The sequence below is a fragment of the Neolamprologus brichardi genome, chromosome 9 (assembly GCF_056152115.1).
Source record: "Neolamprologus brichardi isolate AB-2024 chromosome 9, ASM5615211v1, whole genome shotgun sequence".
Taxonomy (NCBI): Eukaryota; Metazoa; Chordata; class Actinopteri; order Cichliformes; family Cichlidae; genus Neolamprologus; species Neolamprologus brichardi.
Genome location: NC_142112.1, coordinates 30,308,970 through 30,331,107, shown reverse-complemented (window position 1 = coordinate 30,331,107; position 22,138 = coordinate 30,308,970). Strand labels below are relative to the sequence as shown.

At 39.1% G+C, this 22,138-nt stretch overlaps 1 protein-coding gene across 1 annotated transcript in view; it reads left to right on the top strand.

The window, feature by feature from the left end:
• tmtopsb (teleost multiple tissue opsin b) overlaps positions 1-22,138 on the top strand; it is a 43,466-nt gene that overhangs the window by 3,915 nt on the left and 17,413 nt on the right. The window contains exon 2 of the mRNA XM_087845663.1: positions 8,187-8,515. Coding sequence (XP_087701789.1) covers positions 8,187-8,515 — 329 coding nt within the window. The remainder of the gene's footprint in view (positions 1-8,186; positions 8,516-22,138) is intronic.

The following is a 22,138-nucleotide window of genomic DNA, read 5'->3' as shown; positions in this document are numbered from 1 at the left end:
TGTTGCAGTAGTGGGTTCCAACTAGGGATGGGTATCGAAAACCGGTTCTTGTTGAGAACCGGTTCCCACTGTTTCAATTCCTTGGAATCGTTTGCCATTTTTGCAAACGATTCCCTTATCGATTCCAGTCGCCCCGAATGACGTCACCACGTTGCGGAGCGTCATTTACCTGGCAGGAAACATGGCGGCTCAAATGCTCAAAAATTTGGTTATACTTTACGAGAACGGATGACAACAGGGCAACTTGCAATACTTGCAAAGTAGATATTTCATTTAATGGAGGAAACACTACAAATATGCAAAAGCATTTGCTCACAAAACACACGATGACCTTAGACAGTCTGGGTGGCTCAGATGCTGGCAGTTCTCACTGCTGTCTACCGGTAGCGTCTCCTTTCAGGCCACCGAGCAGTGACTAAGTTTGTGGTAAAAGTGAATGTGTTTAATTGTAGGCAGGGATATTATACTGGATATTCTTGTAATTGCTACAGAATAATTTATGTTATACTTTGTTATTGCTACAGAAGAATATTTATTTTATTATTTTACATTTACAATTTTTTTCCTGGGGACCCTGTGACACCCCATGGAAGAGCCGTAGGCTGTGGATCTCTTAAGATCTCACTGTTGGGTTTGTAAGGCCATGTTACTCCTAAATTTCTATCTTGTTCAAAGAGAAGCTATAAAACAAAGTTATAAGCTATTTGACCTTAGTGTTCTCCTTTTTTAAAAGAATCAATAAAGAATCGAATCCTTAAACAGAATCGAAAATGGAATCGGAATTGTGAAAATCTTATCAATACCCATCCTTAGTTCCAACTTTCTGTTTTTTGAGGAGTTTGCAAAGATCAGAGCACTCCTATGGGCTCAAATTGTGGTCATAAATATTTTGTACTTGTAAATCAGTTTTGTACTTGTAAATCAGGATTTGTATGTGTAAAAATAATTTGTGTGTGCGTAAAAAAGATTTGTATGTGGACTTGAAGCTCCATAAAGCACCCCTCCAATAGCCAAACCCATCTGTTCTCTGATTGGATAGTTAAATTTGTGATTGACATGACATTGGTCAATCAGATCAAAGGAAGAAAAGTAGGGTCAAAATTCGTACTTGTAACTTGCAGAGTTTTTTTTGTAACACGTATTTTTTGGCTCCCACACAAATCTTTTTTACACATACAAATCCTGATTTACAAGTACAAAATATTTATGACGACAATTTGAGCCCATACATTCCCTTCAATCTTTTCAATGAGTTTCTGCTGGTGAAAATCTGTTTGTATTCAGTGGATTAAATATTTGCAACAGCTTAACAAATTTCAGCAATTTCTTTCCATGTAAGAAGCTTCATACTGTTGAAATGCAGTGGCACAAAGTGATGGCAGAGTTCTGTTGTGCACTCAATTGCTACAAATCTTACCAGCCTGCATTAGAAGAAGCTCCAACTAAAAAAAACTAAATAACTGAATTGAAGAAATAAATAAGAACTACCTTTATTTATCCGAGTGTTACTAGAATGTTACTAGAAATATGTATTAAACTGGATACAGCATAATTTATAGGTCTAGAAATAAGCTACTCAGTTTGTCGAGACTGATGTGAAAACAGAGCTGAGACCTAATTTCATCCCCTGTCTGGGTGAGCTGAGGTGAAATTCTGTCTGTTTTTTAATTCGCTAATGAGACATTGTCTGCTCTGATGCATGCACAGCAGAGCTACAGCGGTGATGGTTAGCAGGCTTGTCATCAAGCCTCATCAGGTCACTTTTGCTGGAATAAGGTCATCCTCATGAAGTCACTGACAACCATTTTCTCTGTCTTTAGTTGTTGTTTTGTTTCTCTGTGAACAAGCCAACACTGATTAATGGGCGAGCTAGTGGAAGTGTATAATTGGGTAACAGACATGGGAAAGACTTTCTATGACTTTAATTGTAAGTTTATTGGATGTTTGTGCTCTTGTGAACCTGCTTTAATGCACAAACGTGTGCATGTTATTCAAGAAATTATACTCAGATTCGATTAACTGTGTTGGGGGAATGAATCATTTTCTGAAAGAAATGTGGAAGTAGTGCTAATGTCACTTATACTCCACCGGTCTGTGTCAACTTTGGCACTGAACATTTTTTTTGCTGCAGATTAAACATATTTGACAGATGAAGTGAATAACATTGATCACTTTGTTATAACAACTCCTGTGGTTCTAGAATTCATATGGATGTGACTTTGCCACTTATCACCCATTGAGAGAGCCTCAGTGTTATACAGTCTTTAAGACAGATACAGATATTTGGTGATTTCAAAATCAGATATTTAGATATATGTTCAATTTTTTTGTCTTTGACACAAAACATACACAAATTTGAGGGAAATCTATTTGTGTAAGCAACAGAGAGTGCCCTCTGGTGGACAAATGATGCAACATTAATAGTCATAATGTGGTTGAAGGGTGTTTCTCTAATTTACTTTTTCAATTTTCTCTTATTGCCGTTTATAAATGCTGATGCCAAATAGCTAATATCAGCTAAATCAAATTGCAGATGAATCAGTTGGGCTGTAGACAGCAGTGGCTGCCCCCAACTGTTCAGTGGGACTAACTACAACAACACAAAAACTGCTCAGGACCACCTGGAGATACGCGAGGCAACGGCACACCAAAGATTTCACGAATGCACTGGAATAAGCCCGACCCACCTACAGGAGTCATACATGGTAGAAATTAGCAATTAATATTGTAGTTGCCAGCTTGAGTCACATTTAGTGGACCTGTTACAATCATTTCCAGCTACATCCACTCTTAATATCATCACAGAGCCAAGAATAGAAAAAACTGTCTGAAACTGAGTTTGAAGCCTGAGTTTTTGGATTACTCTCACATATAGAAATGTCTCCACTTCAGAGGTAAAACATTTAGTGGTCTAATGGATTTGTTATATCTGTGGAAACTTTTCTCTTCTTTTCTTTTCTCTATTCTTTTAATCTAATAGTGCTAATATTACAATTTTACAATACGTCCCCTGTTTAAAGTTTACAGATGACATGACATTTGCTCTCAGAAATGTGGTGTCAGAAATCAGACTCATAGAATCTCCTAACCTGATCAGAGAAACCAGGTTAGGTATTTACATAATACTGAAGGAATTGCATACAGTAAACATAGTGCTGCTTGTTGTGCTGAGGTGGCAGTGATGGGTAATGCAGAGAAATGAAGGAAAAGAAAAATGTCAGCTGAAGTGTACGAGGAAGATGGATGGAAAGAGATAGCAGGAGTGAGATGAAGAAGGAGAAAGAGAGAGTGAGACGAAGGAAAAGAATGAGAAGAAAAAAGACAATGAAACATGATTAGCTCCTGTGCTGTGCTGTGCTTGGAATGTGGGGTCATTCATTTTACCATAAATCTATTCCACACCAATACGGAGCTGGATGGGAAAGAATCAGACCTCAGGTGAAAATCCTATTAAAATGCATGTTGTAGAATCAAAGTGGGCCAAGTTTGAATCAAAGCCAACTTTTAGGGGCTGATATTCTAACCAGGCTAAGAGTGCAGACTGTGCAGTCAATATAGGAAATGAATGGAAGATTTGTTGCCTTTAGAAGTTGCCCAGTTGCTGAGGTGGCAGGCCATTCATATGAAGAGAATCCACTATATCATTGTGTATTGTTTACCAGAGATTATGCAATTCATTTTTTTCCACAATACTCATTTGGTTTTCTTGTCCTTTTTTATGAGCTTTTATATTGCTTCCTAAACCAACAGTAAGATCAATGCTGTACTTTTACTGTGCAAATAGATTGAATAAGTATATAAAATATGAAAGAAATCCCACTACAGAGAGTATTTAGAAGTGTTTTAGGGGTGGGGGGGAGGGAAGTAACCAACAAGATGAGTGTGGCGCAAGTATTAGATTTAACAGGTGACCCTTTTGGATGGATAGATGTCAGTGGTTCTCTCAGCTTGTCCCCCTTGTTTCTTTGGCAAATGACACGTGGACAGTGTCGCCAGCAGAAAGCCTCTTTTCTCTTAGAAGAGGTTGAAAGCACAGCTTAGGTTTTCAAAGTTGCATCCAAACAAAGATTTCTGGAAGTATCTCCTTTGGAAAGACAAGACCAAAGTGGAGATGCTTGTCCCTCATGCACAGCCTCACTTTTGGAGTAAGCCAAACTCAGCATGTCAGCACAAATATCACATACCAACTGTCAAAGTGCATGGTGGTGGAGGGATGTTGGGGTCGCTTTGCAGCCATAGAACCTGGGCAATTTGCAGTCACTGAGTTGACCATTAAGTCCTTTGTATGCCAAAGTGTTCTGGAGGCCATCTGCCTGACAGCTAAAGCCTGGCCCATGCATCAGAACAATGATCCTGAGAACAGCAACAAATCTACAACAGAATGACTAAAAAAGAAAAGGTGTTGCAATGAAACAGTCAAAGTCTACTCCTCAATCATAGTGAAATGCTGTGGTGGGACCTTAAGAGAAATGTGAAAAAAGTCATATAGAAAGAAAATATGGGCTCACATAACTGTACATTTAAGAATATTATAAGCTTCATTTATTAATTTCATTTAATTACATTTTTTAATCAGATGTTTGACACTGGAGTCAATTGTAAATTACCTAAGAACTCAAAGAGATCAGAATAGGCCTGGCTCAGGAGTCAACCTTATGCCTAATGAAATGCTGGGTTTTTGTTGTTGTTGTTGTTGTTTTTTAAATTTGTGGATGTTGAGTTTACCAAACTGCAGAATTTCACTCTTAAATGTTTTGCTATCAGCCTTGTTTGTACTTTGTCCTTTCGGGGCTGTTGTATTAAAGGATGTAAGCCTTTTCTCCCTGCGATTGTGAACTGGATAAGCAGTTAAGAAAACTGATGGATGGAAGTCTTTTTCATTAAGAAAAAAAAACACAGAGGGAGGTAAAGAAAAAAAATAGTGTTGCAAACTTCTATTATTTTTCCTTGTCCAATTTTATTGTTATTCAAAAATAACCTTTATCTGTATGGCTCCTTTAGTGCAGGTTAATGTTGACACTAATGGTTAAACGTAATCAGCAATACAATATTATTATCTTACAAACAGCTTCTTCCCCTGAGCCATTCAGAGTGCCAACAAACACTATCCCCCCCTCCCCTCCCCACTCACCTCACCAATCTGAGCCACGGTCTGAGCACCCCTCATCACTCAGGCCGCGCACATACAGACTCTATACTCAGACCAGGTTCTTTGTTCTGCTTCCAACACTTTGTTCGCCAATTTGTGTCTTTTCTATGGTGTGCCTTTCTCTTATTTTGTGTGTAGGACTGAGTCTCAGCCATTGCCTTGAGAAGGAAAAGTGGAAGAGCTTCTAGGTCAGGTATGTAGGAATTTTCCAACTGGGATGAAACCCCACGGCAGATGCAGAACATGCCATGGAGGGTTTGTCTCTAGGCTAGATTGGAAATGGTGGGGACAGAGTGGGAAAAGTGTTCTGAGACTTCCTCTGGTGGAAAATGGATGAGTGGATGAGGGGAAGTGTTCTCTCTAAACAGAGACAGACTGCTGCTGTGATGATACGGCTGTCACTGTGACTTTAACCATGACTAAGATTCATTAGTTATGATTCTTGCTCTGATTATTTTTTTATGAGTCTGACTCTGTATGTATGCAGATGGTTTTCCTGGATGATTGTTGTATTGAAGCTACTGTATGTCGGCAGCATATTGAAGCACACAGGTTCAGACAGTAACAGCTGGATGTGTCCGTGGATGACACCACATCAGCTGCTGGGTGAAGCAGCTGCAGCTGTGTTCACAATCAGTAGCTGCATACTGTTGGAGGCGATCCTTTTTAAAATGAGAAGTGAGCACAAAATCCACAAAGTGTAACATTAACCATTCTTTGCAATGTATCAGCAGATTGCTTCCCTGAACTTGGTACACAGTGAACTAAACTCACACAAGCTGTTTAGATCATTTTTATAAAACACTACTGCTGCACTCTGAAAAAATACAAATCAGGCATGCATTTTTAGGGTAAAAAAGTTAAAGAAATGCAAAGCCAATCTGGCCAAAAAATTGACTTTGGAGACCCCTAGTGGCGACTTCAAATATATGGCAATTAAAATATTTGTTTTCATTTTTTTTTTTTTTACAGTGTCTTGGCTTTTATCAAGAACTTTAAACTGATATTTTTTGTTTTTGTCTTAGTACAGAGTGTAATGAAGTTTCTGTCTGACCTGGAAAACTACACATCTGAAGTGTCCATGCTTTATCTAGCCAGTAATGAAAAGTGAGAGCTCTAACTCCCTCTTCAGCCACCTGAAAACACACGCACGCACGCACACGCACACGCACACACATATCTTTCACAAGACATACCAGCACCAAATCATTTCCATTATTTTCAAGACACTCGCCCTTTGCTATTCCTTTCAACACATCATGCGCCCAGCCCCGGTGTGCTGTCCACGCCAACATGGCATGGTTTCAGCCAATCAGAAGGCTTCATTATGCATTAAGGCACTCTGATTGCCTGTAATCAAAGTCTCTTTTCCCAAGCAGACTCAGCATAATGGAGGTAAAGCGCCTCTGGACCAGTACTTTCGCCTGTATGTGTTGATTAGCTCTGATTTAAGACTTAACTCACTTCAGCAACAATTTTCTTTCATCAATCTGCAATTAACACAGAGGAAAGACAGCACATGGCTGTGCTGTCTGCCAATCAGTGTTTCTGTAAGTGGTGTTTTTTTTGTTTTTTCATTTTTTGGTGTGAACAGATTGTGATGATATTTTAAACTACTAGAGGATACAACGACTCAGGGTTTGTATCAGTCCACGACACAACTTTTGCTGTTGAATAAACTCCCTTTTCAGTTAACTGAAAGTTTCCCAAACGAATTAGAGCTACTCGGTTGACAATGATTAAAACTGTCAATAAATAATCTATCAGTTGTTTAGGCTAATTTGCTTTCTTTTCTTAACCAAAGAATATATTGACTATGATTTGATTTTATTGCGTTGTTCAGAAAAAAGAAGCATTTAAAGATCTTTTGAGGTTTCGTTAAATTGTGATGCAATGCCTGTTTCTGGTGTTGTTTGTCAATTAACTAGGACATTCTCCTTGGTGAAGGAAAAGCTCTTCAAAAGTCCTTTTAGTTTTTTAGTGTTTTCTGGTTAACATGAAACTAATCTTCTGATTGAGCTTGAATGAAAATGACTACCTGCAGTTCGAATAGTCAGTGTTCAGTAGTTTTTAACTTACTGCCAGTAGCACAAAATCAAAACATTGAACTGAAGAAGAGGGAAAAAACAGTATGCAAACTCTAGTTAAGCAAAAGAAATGTGAGCATGTGATGAATACTGCTATTTGGATTCTTTGTAACCCGTGTTTTTGTAGCTACAAATGACTGCCGAATGCTAAAAGTGATACAGAAGCACTCACTGAACGGGGGTATGTCTGATTGCACCTGCTCAAAACATGTCTGTGCAGATTGGACAGATTATAGGTTGCCGCTTTATCAAGAAGCAGTCATTGAAACAAGATTTTCTCGCAGGAAAACAAAGGCAGAAACAATCGGTTTAATTTAAACATGGCCACCTATCTTTACCTTTCATACCATTTCAAAGGCTTGTTTGAGGGTTAAACCTGGGATTACGAGGCGTGGGAATTCATAGATATGAATGAATGTAGAAAGTCAAATAACAGTGAATGCGTTGTATGTGTGATCCTCCCACTGCACACAGAGTGGAGCAGGCTGAAGGCCCTGTAGTGGAAAGAAATAAAGTACATAAGCAAAGAGACAAAAACATTCTGATTCGGTTGACATATGATAATGCCTGAAGCAAACACGTGTGGATTAGCAAAAAGCTCAAACCTTAGTGCGCTCCAAGATGTACAAATTGAAATGAATCCAGCAGGCCTTTGCCATCACAGTTACTGTAAAGCTTTCAAAGCAAATGCCAGCTAATGAGGTTCATTTTCCTCTGTTTGTGCCCCAGCAATGCAAAGTTAAACGCTATTAAGATGATCAAAGCGAGCAGAAAATTGACATGACTTCGTATCTAAATGTATTAATCATTAACTCTGAGGGAAACAGAATGCAGTTGCTCCAGTTCTGAGGAAAGCTTTTTCATTCTCCGCTGCTCACTGACTCCCAAAAGCCCAAATATTTGCTTGATATCTGGCTCTGACCACTTGTTCTGACCTTCTCCCTCCTCAGGTATTGTTTCCCTCATCTCATTGGCTGTTTTGTCCTACGAGCGCTACTGCACCATGATGGCGCAGACTATTGCAGACTGTAGAGACTTCCGCCCAACCCTGGCAGGGATCTGCTTCTCCTGGCTTTACTCCGTGGCCTGGACCGTGCCTCCGCTGCTGGGCTGGAGCAGATATGGTCCTGAGGGTCCCGGCACCACCTGCTCGGTTGACTGGAGGACACGTACGCCAAACAATATCTCCTACATCATCTGCCTGTTCACCTTCTGCCTCGTTCTGCCGTTCGGCGTCATCCTCTACTCCTACGGCAAGCTGCTGCACGCCATCAGACAGGTGCGAATCTGCAATGTAAATGTTATGAGAGCGCTTGTTCCAAAGTGAGAAAATGAGCCTTTCGGGAAAAACAGAACACTAATACTGTCATGAGATGTGACTGTCAAGACAGTCGTGTGGAAATGACCCAGATTTGAGATGAGACACCACAAGGTCAACTATACGTTATGTGATTTATATGTAGAGCACAAGAGCGGCCCCTTATCTACGACCTCAACTGAATCACGAGTGTATCATAAGCCTTTCTTCACTGTATAGCCCGAGGCTGCAAAGCAAGACAAGAGAGCGGGTAACATGAGTACAAACATTTCAAAGACTTGAGCTTGAAAGCTGAGAAATTTGAACCACCGATCAGGTTTGACTTTTCAACAACCGTCCATTAAAGCTGCCGACATCATTTTCTTCTCTTGTCTTTAACTTTACGCCTTCGCTGCCGGTCGGGGAAGCTCGGGTCAAACTGCAGCTGTGAGTTTTCTTTTAAAAGCCTCTGAAGCCACATCATATGTGCCAGAGCATAATTGATACCTCGAAGCAAGAAAGAGCAGACAGAGAAAAATGGGAAATCATGACCTGAATTCTGGATGACAGTCACAAATTGTGTCTTCATATTGCTGATGAGCCGGTGAACTGTTGTAACGGCTCCGGTTATGTCTGAAACTAGGTTGTGTGCTCAGTTTTTCCAGATTTTCTGTTTTAAATATTAATGGTTTTATTTACACCACCAATCAGAGGTTTGGAGTCCCTCTAGTTCAAGCATTTTGTGTGTTGTGTATTGTCAACATATAGAAAGTACAGTATAGATATTTAAGATATCATCTCACATTTGACCTCTGTATTTATGACCTTGAAGGAGGTCAAATTCTAATACATTTTCCTTAAAATGAAATACTACCTAGAGAGTGAACTCTGCCTTGGAGGAGGTTTATGCTCTCAGAGTGCTTCTGGTTTGTTGTTTAAATATGTCTGTGAAGGTTCTCAGTCATCCAGGTCATCGTAGTCAAAGGAGCTTGCAAAGAAAAGCGTCTGGACCTCTTTAAGTTACTTGAAGACGTTTCACCAACTCTCTGCCATCTATAATCCAGTTTTGAGATCCCTTCCCAGACGCCTTAACGCCCACTCACATCCTGGGCCATCTGACCTCAGGAATTCGCATGATAAGGTGGGGCCAGGTTTCACAATGAACTCACCCGAAACTCTGGCTGATTGGGACCCACACTCAGTTCCACACCTTGGCTCAGGCAATTAGAGGATCATCAGGGGGTCCTTTTGTCCCTCTGTGGGGGGATACTCCCACTAGGTTTATATCTGGGACTCTCCACCATTTGACCTTAGAACTGAAGAACTGAGAGGTGAAACGTCTTCAAGTAACTTAAAGAAGTCCAGACGCTTTTCTTTGCAAGCTCCTTTGACTTTGTTGTTTAAACATTTTCTAATAATTTATTTTGATGTAGTTTATTTATTTATTTTCAAAATGAGTTTAACTTCACATAATACAAACACAAACCACAGGACTATAACTTGGAGGAAAAAGCTGAAGATAAATTTCACACTTTAGGATTTAGAGTATTATTATTCCCTTCAGGTGTAATCGTTCTATTTCCCTCCTCTCCTGGTTTAAAGTGCTTTGCTCTACGGATTAAACTAGGATTTTGTTGCTCATTTCCAGCTTCATTCTTTCTTAGCATTCTGCCATATGACCATATTAAATAGTTCTTGGCTTTTTGACACCATAAGGATCTAAGAGTGGAGAAAAGTAAGCTTCTGGGTCATAGGGATTTCCATTATTTAAAATAATGGAAGTTTTGCTAATTTAAACTTAAATATAACTTCTGCTTTATCTTGCTTACCACATACTGCTGTATTTATGAAAATACATCATTTTAATCAGACATAAGGGCAAGATATATATGCAAAGATAGAAAATGCCTCAATCATTCCAACAATAATGAGATTAAGTCTGCCTTGCACAGTGTTTTTACCAGCTAGTAGCATTAGCTACATCATCAGTGTGACATTATTACTCATATGTAAAATCCATATAACTTTAAAACTTAAGAGCACGAATCAGTGGACTGTAAAGCAAAATACTCCATTACCTGCCACATACAATCGTACTATACTTAGCACAGAAACAGATGACGAATGGTCATTCAAGATCTTTATGTAATAAAAAAACAACAATATTCAGGTAAATATTGTGATTGGTCAGTGAATATCAATAACTAGTAACAGTAACATTCAATATTTTAAAGCCTGACTTTGACTGATTTTCACATTAGAAAGCTGAAAATGGTAGTTTGGTAAGAAAAATAAAGAGCGGCACAGAGCTTCAGTCTGCAGCGTGTTAATGACAAGATTACAGGCAACTGTGTCCATTACACACTGCTGAGGCGCTTCATTAAACCTCGAGGATACAGGCTTTCACGCTCAGCGCCGGCTAACTGTAGTGCCGAAAACTCTTTATGGAAAAGCCCAAATAAAAAACAAACAAAAAACATGTGAATGTTATGAAAAATGTACATCAAGAGAAGGAACGCCGATTTGCTAAAGTTTCTTTTACTTTTATTTCATTGCATGTAATATGGTGACACATGTTAACTTCTTTTTATTCATAAATATAAATGCATTCTTCTCTTCAGGCTGATGGTGCCTGTCTGTAATATGTCGTTCTATTAGGCTCATTAATGAGGTTAAACATTATAATATTATTATTTAAACAATTTACACAGAAGCAGCTCCAAAGTAAGTTGTTCTTTAGGCGGAGAGATGGGATGAGTTACATACTCAAGGTCAGAGATGAGTTACTAAACCATATGGACCATATGATGGTGGGTGCATAACATAGAATCTATAGATAAAACTTAACAGAAGTGGAGCAAGTGGGCACACTGTTCATTTGTAAGGATATTCTGTAAAGCAGGGGTGGAGATGTGATATTGAGGTCCCACCTCCTCCTTCATGTCTGTGAAGGTTCTCAGTCATCCAGGTCATCGTAGTCAAAGGAGCTTGCAAAGAAAAGCGTCTGGACTTCTTTAAGTTACTTGAAAACGTTTCACCTCTCATCCGGGAAGCTTCTTCAGTTCTAAGGTCAAATGGTGGAGAGTCCCAGATATAAACCTAGTGGGAGTGTCCCCCCACAGAGGGACAAAAGGACCCCCTGATGATCCTCTAATCGCCTGAGCCAAGGTGTGAAACTGGGTGTGGGTCCCAATCAGCCAGAGTTTCGGGTGAGCTCGTTGTGAAACCTGGCCCCACCTTATCATGCGAATTCCTGAGGTCAGATGGCCCAGGATGTGAGTGGGCGTTAAGGCGTCTGGGAAGGGATCTCAAAACTGGATTATAGATGGCAGAGAGTTGGTGTCGTAAACCACCGCCTCTGTTCAAAGATGGTCGCTCACAGTGGACATAGATGGCTTCTTTCACTCCTCTTTCAAACCATCTGTCCTCTCTGTCCAAAATGTGAACATTGGCATCCTCGAAAGAGTGTCCTTTATCCTTAAGATGCAGATGAACAGCTGAGTCTTGTCCTGTGGAGGTGGCTCTTCTGTGTTGGCTCTTCAGGAATTCGCATGATAAGGTGGGGCCAGGTTTCACAATGAACTCACCCGAAACTCTGGCTGATTGGGACCCACACCCAGTTTCACACCTTGGCTCAGGCGATTAGAGGATCATCAGGGGGTCCTTTTGTCCCTCTGTGGGGGGATACTCCCACTAGGTTTATATCTGGGACTCTCCACCATTTGACCTTAGAACTGAAGAAGCTTCTCGGATGAGAGGTGAAACGTTTTCAAGTAACTTAAAGAAGTCCAGACGCTTTTCTTTGCAACCTCCTCCTTCATGTTTAATAGCAATCTCACTGGGCAAAATGTGAAGTACACCCTGAACAGCTCACCACTGTTGCAGGGCAAACACAGAGACATAGATGCCCATTCACATTCACATCTAGGGCTATTTAACCCAGCATGCCTGTGAGAAGAAGCTGCAGAACCCATGCAGGCACAAGTCCACACAGCTGGCTGGTGAATTTGAACCCAGGGCCCTCCTATTGTGAACTAACAGTGCTCCCACTGTCCTACTATTGTGTCATCTTTATGACATGCTGCAAAAATTGATTATTGACTACCTGACAAACAAGCTGCAGCATGTCAGACTGTGCAGAGCTGCACAGGGGGTTGTGCTGTCTCCATTCCTGCTCACCATGCCACATATAGAAATAATCGGATTTTACAGTGGTTGAATGGGCAGGAGGAGTACAAAACACTAGTGGATTTATGGAGTAGTGTGGGAGGAATCTGCTTCTGAACCTGAATAAGACCAGAGAAATGGTGATCAACTTCAGAAGGAAAAGGACAGCTACAGTCTGTGTCTGTCCTAGGTACATTTACCTGGCCATTCATTTCAATAGCAGGCTGTATCATAAAAGTGCAAGAGCAAGAGCAAGAGCTCTGTTTTCTAAGGAAGCTGATATCCTTCAGTGTGTGCAGCAAAATGAAGTAGTGCGCTTAGTGGTCTGCGGGGAGAGCAGCATTTTAGCTAGCAGCTGTCTGAAAAAAGAAAGCGACTGGACTTCTTTAAGTTTGTGAATACATTTCAAGAGGTATTAAACAACTGGAACTATTCACCAACTTAAAGAAGCCCAGTTGTCCTGGATGACTGAGAACCTACACAGACATCAGAGCGATGAACACCACCAGGCTGAATAAGCGTATTTGAAAGGCTGTTTCTGTGACTGGCTGAAATTTGGACATTTTTACAGCTGTGGAAGAAAGGTCACTGAACAAACTGTAATCCATCAAGGATAATCCTGACTACCCTCTGCACTATTTACTGGACAGGCAGCAGAGGACACATTGATTCAGCTGTACTGCTACAAGGACAGATAGTTTTCTTTGTGAAATATTTCCTCTGTTGCCATTTATAATAGAATATTTGTATGGCAAAGAGTCATCTGTCAGATAAAAGGCTATTATTCTTGGTTTTATCTCCATTTCAACTGCTGTAACAAGACTTTTACAAATGATGGGACAAATAAAGTATTTCTCACCTCATCAATTAAAACAGTGACAAACAAGTTTATGATATAAACACAGATCTCAAAATTAGTTATTAAGAGCTTATAAGCTATAAAGATGTGTAATTAGTAGTTTATATGTGCTGATGAAATTAATAAAACTATCTCTGAGGTTCAGTGTTTAGGCCAAAATCTTTTACACTTCAACCAGAAATCAGCGAAGGATTTAACAGAGTAATGCAAACTCAGTTTGCAACAAACTTAAAAAGGCAAAATGTGTTTAAGCCGTCAGTGATAACCCCAACACTAACCCTAGCTTTAATGCTAACTTTAGAGAACATCAAAAAGTACCGAAAATATAGCTTTTGATGCATGTCAGAATGAGCATTTTTGTGTCTTCTGTATAGCATTAGTGTTGGGTTTAGGGTCATAATCTGTAATGATTGAAGAAATCTATCAGGAAAAAATGGGAAATATTTACAATAATGATCTGAAAATGTCTTTCACAAATATAAAACTAAGTGAAGATCATGTTGAGTGATTGAGCCTAACCCGTCAAATAGTTGAAATAAATTCATTTGAAAAAATAATATAAACTAATTGATAATAAAATATTTCCAAATCACTGCTGTAAATATTCTGCTTGTCTGTTTATACACAAACAATGGCTCCCTTAATTCTCCTTGTTCTCTTTCTGCATGGATGCCTGTTTGTCATTGCCTTCGCTGTGATGTATGTCCTTCATCTTAATCTGTGACAGCTACATGCACAGTGAGTCTAAGAATTAGGGTTGCCTCAGTCTTCGGCTGTGCATCGTATGTCTTCACATTAACTGTGTGGGAACTGTTCGTTTCTATTAGCCCTGTGGGTGTTGTCTGTGTTGATGTTGTTTGCACAAGAATTTAATTTGCCACACCATTTGCTGGTTCATGTACCGTGCTTCTCTGGGTCTTTTCCATGCCTGCAAGCATAAGGAACTTTTTTTTTAACTAGTTGTTTGGAGCAGCGACTCAATTTAAGTGTAACTGTATGCAATAAGCACTAGTTCAAATATTCTCTGTATTGCAGTGTTACCTGTAAGTAAGCGAAGAAGAAAATAGTTACACACACCTTCACTGAAGTCTCAATAATGCAACTGTTTTGGTTGTATTAACATTAAAAGCATGACCCGATAGTAAATGCACACACGTCACATTGTAACTTTTCAAAGTCAGTCTTCTTCTGCATCAGTAACGTGGAGGCTGGTAATCTCTGGAGGTCACCATCAGTTGGCTTCCTTTTATCCATACTGAGATATTTCAACCCATCAGATGGATTGTCCCAAAAATATGTTGCAAATGTGCATGTTTGTTGTCCAAAGAGGATTAAACCTTATTACATTAACCATATCAGATTTCAAAGCATCGTTTAAATTCACATTCTATTGTAAACTGTGATAAAATTCCTTAAGATACGGAGACAAGGAGTGGAGCAGTTGGTGCAGATAAAGAAAGCGATGCTGCAGACTCGGTTACTTTATCAGTGACGCCATCTGAATTAATTAAGCAGAGGAAGACGGGCCAGATGTAGTGAGAAGTCTCTTAGCTTCCTGTCAGTGATGGCAGGTACATTGATGGATGTAGGTGTAGAGAACCAGGACCCCCCCCCCCAGAAAAAAAACAAAAAACAACCAGAGGGTATAGCTGAGCAGGAAGATGACTGTTGAGATTGACAGCTGCGATATTTTTTTAATGTCGTTTTGGCAGTTACTGTATACACTGTTTTTTTAATGCCCTTCACAGTTTCCTGTGGTCGACACCAAGTCAAACCTGGATCATCTTACATAAACAGTTTTTTTGGTAATGATTAAGATTTTTTTAGAAAACTGTGTCTGGTTTTATTCATATTAAACAAGTGTGTTAAACAAACAAGCAAACAAACAAGCAAGCAAACAAACACACATAGATATAGTCATAGACAGATGGTTTCTTCTGTCTTTCATTCTTGTTTCTGATGATTTCTGAGTCTCAGTTAATGTTCTCTGTGTTGTTGTGCTGGTGCTTACTTTCTACATCTATGGTTCTTAGTCTTCAGTCACACAGGTCTAGAGATATAAAATGTAGATTCAGCAGCAAGTTGGTGAATGTCTGCTGACTATTTCCAGGTAAAATCGGCTGGAAAAAGGCTGCTGCACTGAAAACACTTGAGGAAAGTGTGATGCTAACTGGAAACTTTACCCTTCAAAGTAAAAGTTGGGCTTTTTTGAAACATGTTGGTTTGTCTCCAGTTCTGGTATCTGTTGCACTTCATGGTTTCATCTTTATCCACTGCCAAAGCAATTGCAAGGATGCTTGTGGTGTAGCACTACACACCTCTCCACAACCAACTTCACCTAGCCCCAAATACACATTTTTCCCTTGTGATCAGTGGTTGCCAGAAGGTTGCCAACTGGTCTCTGGACAGAATTTTACATTGCAAAATATTTTATTATTGTGTCTATTTGACATATATACCATTGAGGTTTTGTTTTCTTGTCTTTTCATTTAAATCTTTTTTTATTATTATTATATGGTCAAAGTAGGTTTCCCAGCATTCCTGTTATATCTGTATCTGACTCACTCTGTGTTTATGCATTGGTCCTTTTTGTCTCATACTTCTTGTTGGTGACCATGTTTCCCTTGTTTACTTCCTGTTTTACTATGAAGGACTGTTTTGTGTGTTTACTGTGTCACTTCTGCTTCCTCTCATTCTTTTTACCTGTTTGTTAATTATGTTCATCTGTGTCACTCTCCTTCCTGTTTCTCATTACCAGTTAGTCTGTGTGTGTATAAAGACCCGTGTTTCCTCTCTGTCCTTGTCAAGTCGTCTGGTAATGTTTCTTTGGGTGTACCTTGTTAATTTCTTCAGGGATACTTCCTTGTGCTTTGATTACTACTTTCTTTACACTTTTGCACTCCATATTTTTCTTATTGGCATCTGCCATTAAAGGCTCATCTGTAGAGTTGGATTTCTTGTAAGATTACAACCGATCATCTTCATTCATGATCTCAGATCATTATTATTTTACTTTATTATATTGTACACTCCTAACATGGTTCAGATTAAGCATAAGTAGCCAAAGTTTTATATAATTAAGTCAGTATATATACATGTGTACATGTACGAGTGATCCAAATCCCAGGTTTCTGACTGATCCAGACGCTAGCATTCAGGGAGTTTTTATTCTTGGCTCTGTATGTTGTCGTTGAGAGCAGACATCCTTTATTCGATCATCTCAGTCAAAGTCACCTGCTAGGCCACCGGCAGCCAATCAGAAAAATGTTGGCTTTAAGGGAGAGCGCCTAAAATGACCCAGAAGTTGGTGTCTCGGGACTTGGTGCAGAGCAAACGAGGAGTGTAAATACTGGACTTTTAGTCACTGGGAACACATGTAGGTTGAGAATTGTTAGGTAACTTGATAAATATGTCAGCTATATTAAACAGCCAAATAATCACTGCAGTGGCGAGAAAGTGTGCTAATAAATCTTTCCTGTCACTCTGTAATGTAATAAAAAGCTAAATGGATGCAATCAGTGGGAATTTTCTTTTATACTGAACAGTCAGTGACATTTTCATTTCGCTTAACCACATCAGATCTGCTGGTTTTGCTGGTCAATAAAAGAACAATATGCAGTTTGTTTTCACAGAAAGATACTGAGGAAAGTTTGAGAAAGATTGTTTCTTTCTGTCCACTAAATTAAGCCACGTTTCTACAGAGTAAGCCCTTAAGGCAGGAAGATAGCTCTTTGTTTCATGTATTAGTTCTGCGACTTAGAAATCTTTCATTCACGGCTGGTGGCGATCCACTTGAAGTCATTAAACTATCATTCTTATTACCAAGTTGATAAGTGATTTATTAAAACAAACTTGTTGCCAGAATCTTAAAACAAGAGTTGAACTGATAGTCCCTCTGGTTAATGAGCTGATAAGGATCCTAATCATTTTCTCAGCTTTGTTGTGATGTGGTGATTTTCTAATCGAATGTTGCGTGAGGATCGCTGGCAAGTTTTTCTAATTAACCGCAGCAAAATGCAGCTTCACGTGGAGGCAGACAAGAGAAAATGCTCACGGTGAGGAAGATTGGCATCAGCTGGGGAATGCGTTTAGTTTTGCTTTGCTGCCTTGTATGTGTGTTGATGTTTGTCGTCTCACAGCAGCGTAGGCGTAAGGTTACCTGGGGTCAAGATAATCCCTTGCTTACACAGCATGTATTTTTCACACTTGCAGGACAAACAAATAAAGCCATCCCCTTATAGTTTTGCGATTGAATCTCTTGAGTGTGTCTGTTCAAGTCACATACCAAGCAGAAGAAACTGAAGAGGGAGAAGAGTTCCTTTGGGCTTCTGCATCTTTGCTAGCAATGTGAGTTTTGCTTGCTTTACTCCACATTTGTAATCCTTTACAGTTTTATTGAAACCTCGGAGCCCGTAATTTAAAACAATTTAGCATTAGCATTATGATGCAGTTGCATTCAAAGCTCTTTTTTTGGATATTGCCTGCTTTTTATTCTCTTATCTGTCAAGATGATCCAACACTGCTTTAATAATGTTGAAATCTGGGGAGGCAAATTCTGTTGCCAGTTGGTATTGCATGGCAGGCCTTTTCTATGTTCATAATTCTTTCAATTTTACCAGTATCCCCAGTACCACTGGCTGAAATGCAGCCCCTAACCACGACAGCGCTTCCACTCAATTTCTTCAGACTTCTTTAAACTCTCTCCACACCATGTTGAGAGATGTCAAGTGGCCAGTGACCAATAGTTCTTTGGGAATCACCTTGTTGGTGCAGAAATACCGTTTAATGCCAGTCAAACTGTATTATCTGTGGCATTTTCCATAGATTAAGCTACATAATTATATGAATAAATGTGTTTTTTTACACAAACTGCTAACAAAGTGGCTAAAGATGCAGTTTAATTTTGCCACTAATTAAAGAACAGAAACCATCATTCTCCCTTCATAGTCTTAATGTGCCTGTTGATGCTTCTTTGCAACCTCTGTTCAACTGTTTGCATGAAGTTAAAATTTGGTTATCACATAATTTTCTTACATTGAACGAGAATAAGACCGAAACCATAGTCTTTGGTAGTCACACTCTGCTAGACCAGTTAGCTGATGCCCTTGGCCCTCTCGCTAGCCATCTCTCGCCCACTGTAGGACACCTCGGAGTGTTCCTGGATGGCTCTTTTAAACTTGAGAAACAGGTGTCCACTGTGGTAAAAAACAGCTTTTACTAGTTGCGTCAGATTTCCAAAGCAAAGCCGTTCCTTCCTTTAAAGGACCTTGAAAAGCTTATCCACGCATTTATTACATCCAGATTGGACTACTGTAACTCCCTTTACTCGGGCCTCCAACACTCTTCTCTTTGCCGGCTTCAGTTAATTCAAAATGCAGCTGCGCGTCTTTTAACAGGCACGAGAATCCATGAACACATAACTCCAATTTTAGCCAAACTACATGGCTCCTTGTTAAATATCGCATAGATTTTAAAATTCTTTTGTTCACTTTTAATATTCTGAATAATTTAGCGCCCATCTATCTCTCTGAACTACTCCACTTATACAATCCCAACAGAGCACTTAGATTGTCCAACCACAGGCTCCTAGGACAACCTAGGACTCGAATGAAGTCGAGAGGTGACCGGGCCTTTGCATCCGTGGCACCCAGACTCTGGAATAACCTCCCTGTTCATATTCGTACTGCCGAGTCGATCCAGTCTTTTAAATCACGTCTTAAAACGTATTTTTTTACTTTGGCTTTTGATTCTGTCTAGTTGGCTGGTCCAGCTTGTTGTGTTGTTACCTATTGTTTGTTGTCCTCTTTTATTGTTTGTTTTAATTGTATCATGCTTTTACTGACTGTGAAGCACTATGGTCAACACTGTTGTTTTAATATGTGCTATATAAATAAATTTTGATTTGATTTGATGTAATAAAAATAATTTAGCTACTTGGGGATTAAACTAAGTGAAATTAATCAGAAAGTGTTCCCCATTGTAAAACAATCTCATAACTAAACCACTCTTGGTTTAACAAACACAGCATCGTGGTTCTGTAAATACTTCGCTCTTTTCTATTTCACCACACAACACTGACAGCTGATATGTTAAACCTTGAAAAAAAAAAAAGAGAATCTACTGAAATGCACTATTCCCATTCACTGTCAGAAAAACAAAGTCAGCACAAGTATCTGTTTTATTGATGGGGCCCGTCAGAGATTTTCAAACATATTTATTAAAATGTTTCTGTTTCTTAGCCTTAAAGCTTCTTTGAGAATATGTGTACTGCAAAAACCTGGTGTATAATTTTCAGCTGACTGAGCTTTTGTGTGTGAAGTACCACAAAGACTTGTCATCAAATCTTTATGTATTAATTATCATAATGATATATATCAATATATTTTTTTAAATGTACTTGTTGTTTTCTGCCTATATAGATTTTATTCTATTATTAGGTTACTTTTGGTTGATTGCTGATGCACAGGTTTATAAACTGATACTACAGGTGCTACTACTAAAAATGACTCCAAATCTCAGTCTGCAAATATGCAAAGGCAAACACAATTATTTTAGGTTGAGGCACCAATGTGACACATGACTGACGAGAGGAAGGCGATGAAATGCATCTCCACAGACTATCTGGAGATGTCTATGTGGCTGTGTCAGTGAGAGATATGGGAGTGGCTGAGAAAGAAAGGAGAATTGGCTATTGAGTGCAAATAAAGCTATTGGATTCCAGTAAAATATTTCAAAAGTTTTTTCTCTTATTCAGAATGAAGAGACAGGAAAAAGAGCAGTAGGTACCCATGATTACCAGTCACGACTGAAAAAGAAAGTAGAAAGGAGGCTTTAAAATAAGCTAAAATGACAAACATAGCGATGAAAGAGTAGAGTGTACGTACTGGCACTGAATGTAAACAAATGACCAAAAGAGAAGATCCCTCCAGTAATAGCAGGTTATAGGACTGGTTTGGTGGCAGCATTGAAAAACACCTCAGCAGAAGCTTTGCAGATAGAGCAGGTAGAGCTGTTTTGCAAGTCATTCACTGTTAAGGTGAGCGACTCAGACTCAGTCTGCAAAACTGTAATTGACATGGGATGCGACAGCTTTCTCCCCAGTGAGTGGAAAAAGCTCATGTGGCTACATTACTGTTGCCTCATGTGGAACTCTGTGCCCTTGTCCCCGACCTTTTAGACCTTCTTTGCAACCTTGATGACTTTAAACAGAGTGACAGCTTCGAGTAACCTCACCACTCTTAGACTGAAAATGAAAGGAAGTTCAAACCATTGGCTTGCTTTATATGTAACAGTCTTACTAATATGGTTAAATTTAATACTTTGGAACTGGTGAAACAGACAGGAAATTGCACCGTGGGTTGTCTTTTTGAGGAGATTTTGTATAACTAACATTAGGACTTTAAAAAGAGCTTTCTTAATGTAAGCCTCAGCTTATGAGATGTATTAAACAGTTGCCAAAGTTTGATATGATGTGAAATAATTTTTTTAATGTTGATAAAATTTAATAGTCATACACTTTAAATGGTGGCTGCACCATTTAATATATGTTTGTCTTTCTAAAAGGGGGAACAAGTCTGCACACTATTTCAATTCAATTCATTTATTTGTCTCCAATTCTTTAGCAATAAATTGAGTTAACGTTTTAAGACTTAAACTATTAAATTAAAGCATTTAGGTCAGAACACAAAGCCTAAGCTTTTGGCTCACATGCTGACCTTATTTTTTGCGAGTTTATCCATTTCTGCTTAAACCTGTTTAAACCATCTTTAATCTATGTTTAATTTAAGCAGCCACCAATGCAATTAGAGCAAATAATTTAAATCTAATACCTCCCCTTTAAGTTGAAATTTGTGTAATAATTTATATTACCAAAATAGGACTAAATGTGAGGTCAGAATATTCAATGAGTATTTCTCACTTTTAAATGTTTCACATCATCAAATAAAGTTTGATGTTAGACAATGGTGACCCGAGTAAATGCAAAATGCAGTTAAATGAGCAACAGAATAACATCTACAGAACTGCAGGCATTAGCTGCCTCGGTTAAGGTTAGAGTTCATGATTCAACAATAAGAAAGAGATCCAAGGTGAAAGCCACCGTTAACCAAGAAGAACAGAAAGACTCACAGAAAATATCCTGTGGACTGATGAGAAAAAGCCTAATCTGTTACAGAAATTAAGCCTTCCAAAAAAATTAAACTAACAGCATTTCATAAAAAGAAAATCATGCCAAACATGGTGGTGGTAGTGTGATAGTCTGGGGCTGAATAATGTCTGGTTTATGTCTTGAGGCTCGATGGTGCTTGGGTTCGGCAGCAGGACAAAAAACCAAAATGAAAGTTTTGGGGTACATTAGTCAAAAAACTCATTGTCAGTTAATTCAAATTCCCTGATTGCAATTCTTGTTGCCAAGGGTAGCAGAGCCAGTTATTAGGATTAAGGGGCAATTACTTTTCCACACAGCACCAGGTAGGTTTGGATAGCTTTTTCCCCCTTAATAAATGAAATCATCATTCTAAAACTTTATTTTGGACTTACCCAGGTTATCTTTGTCTAATATTAAATTTTGTTTGATTATC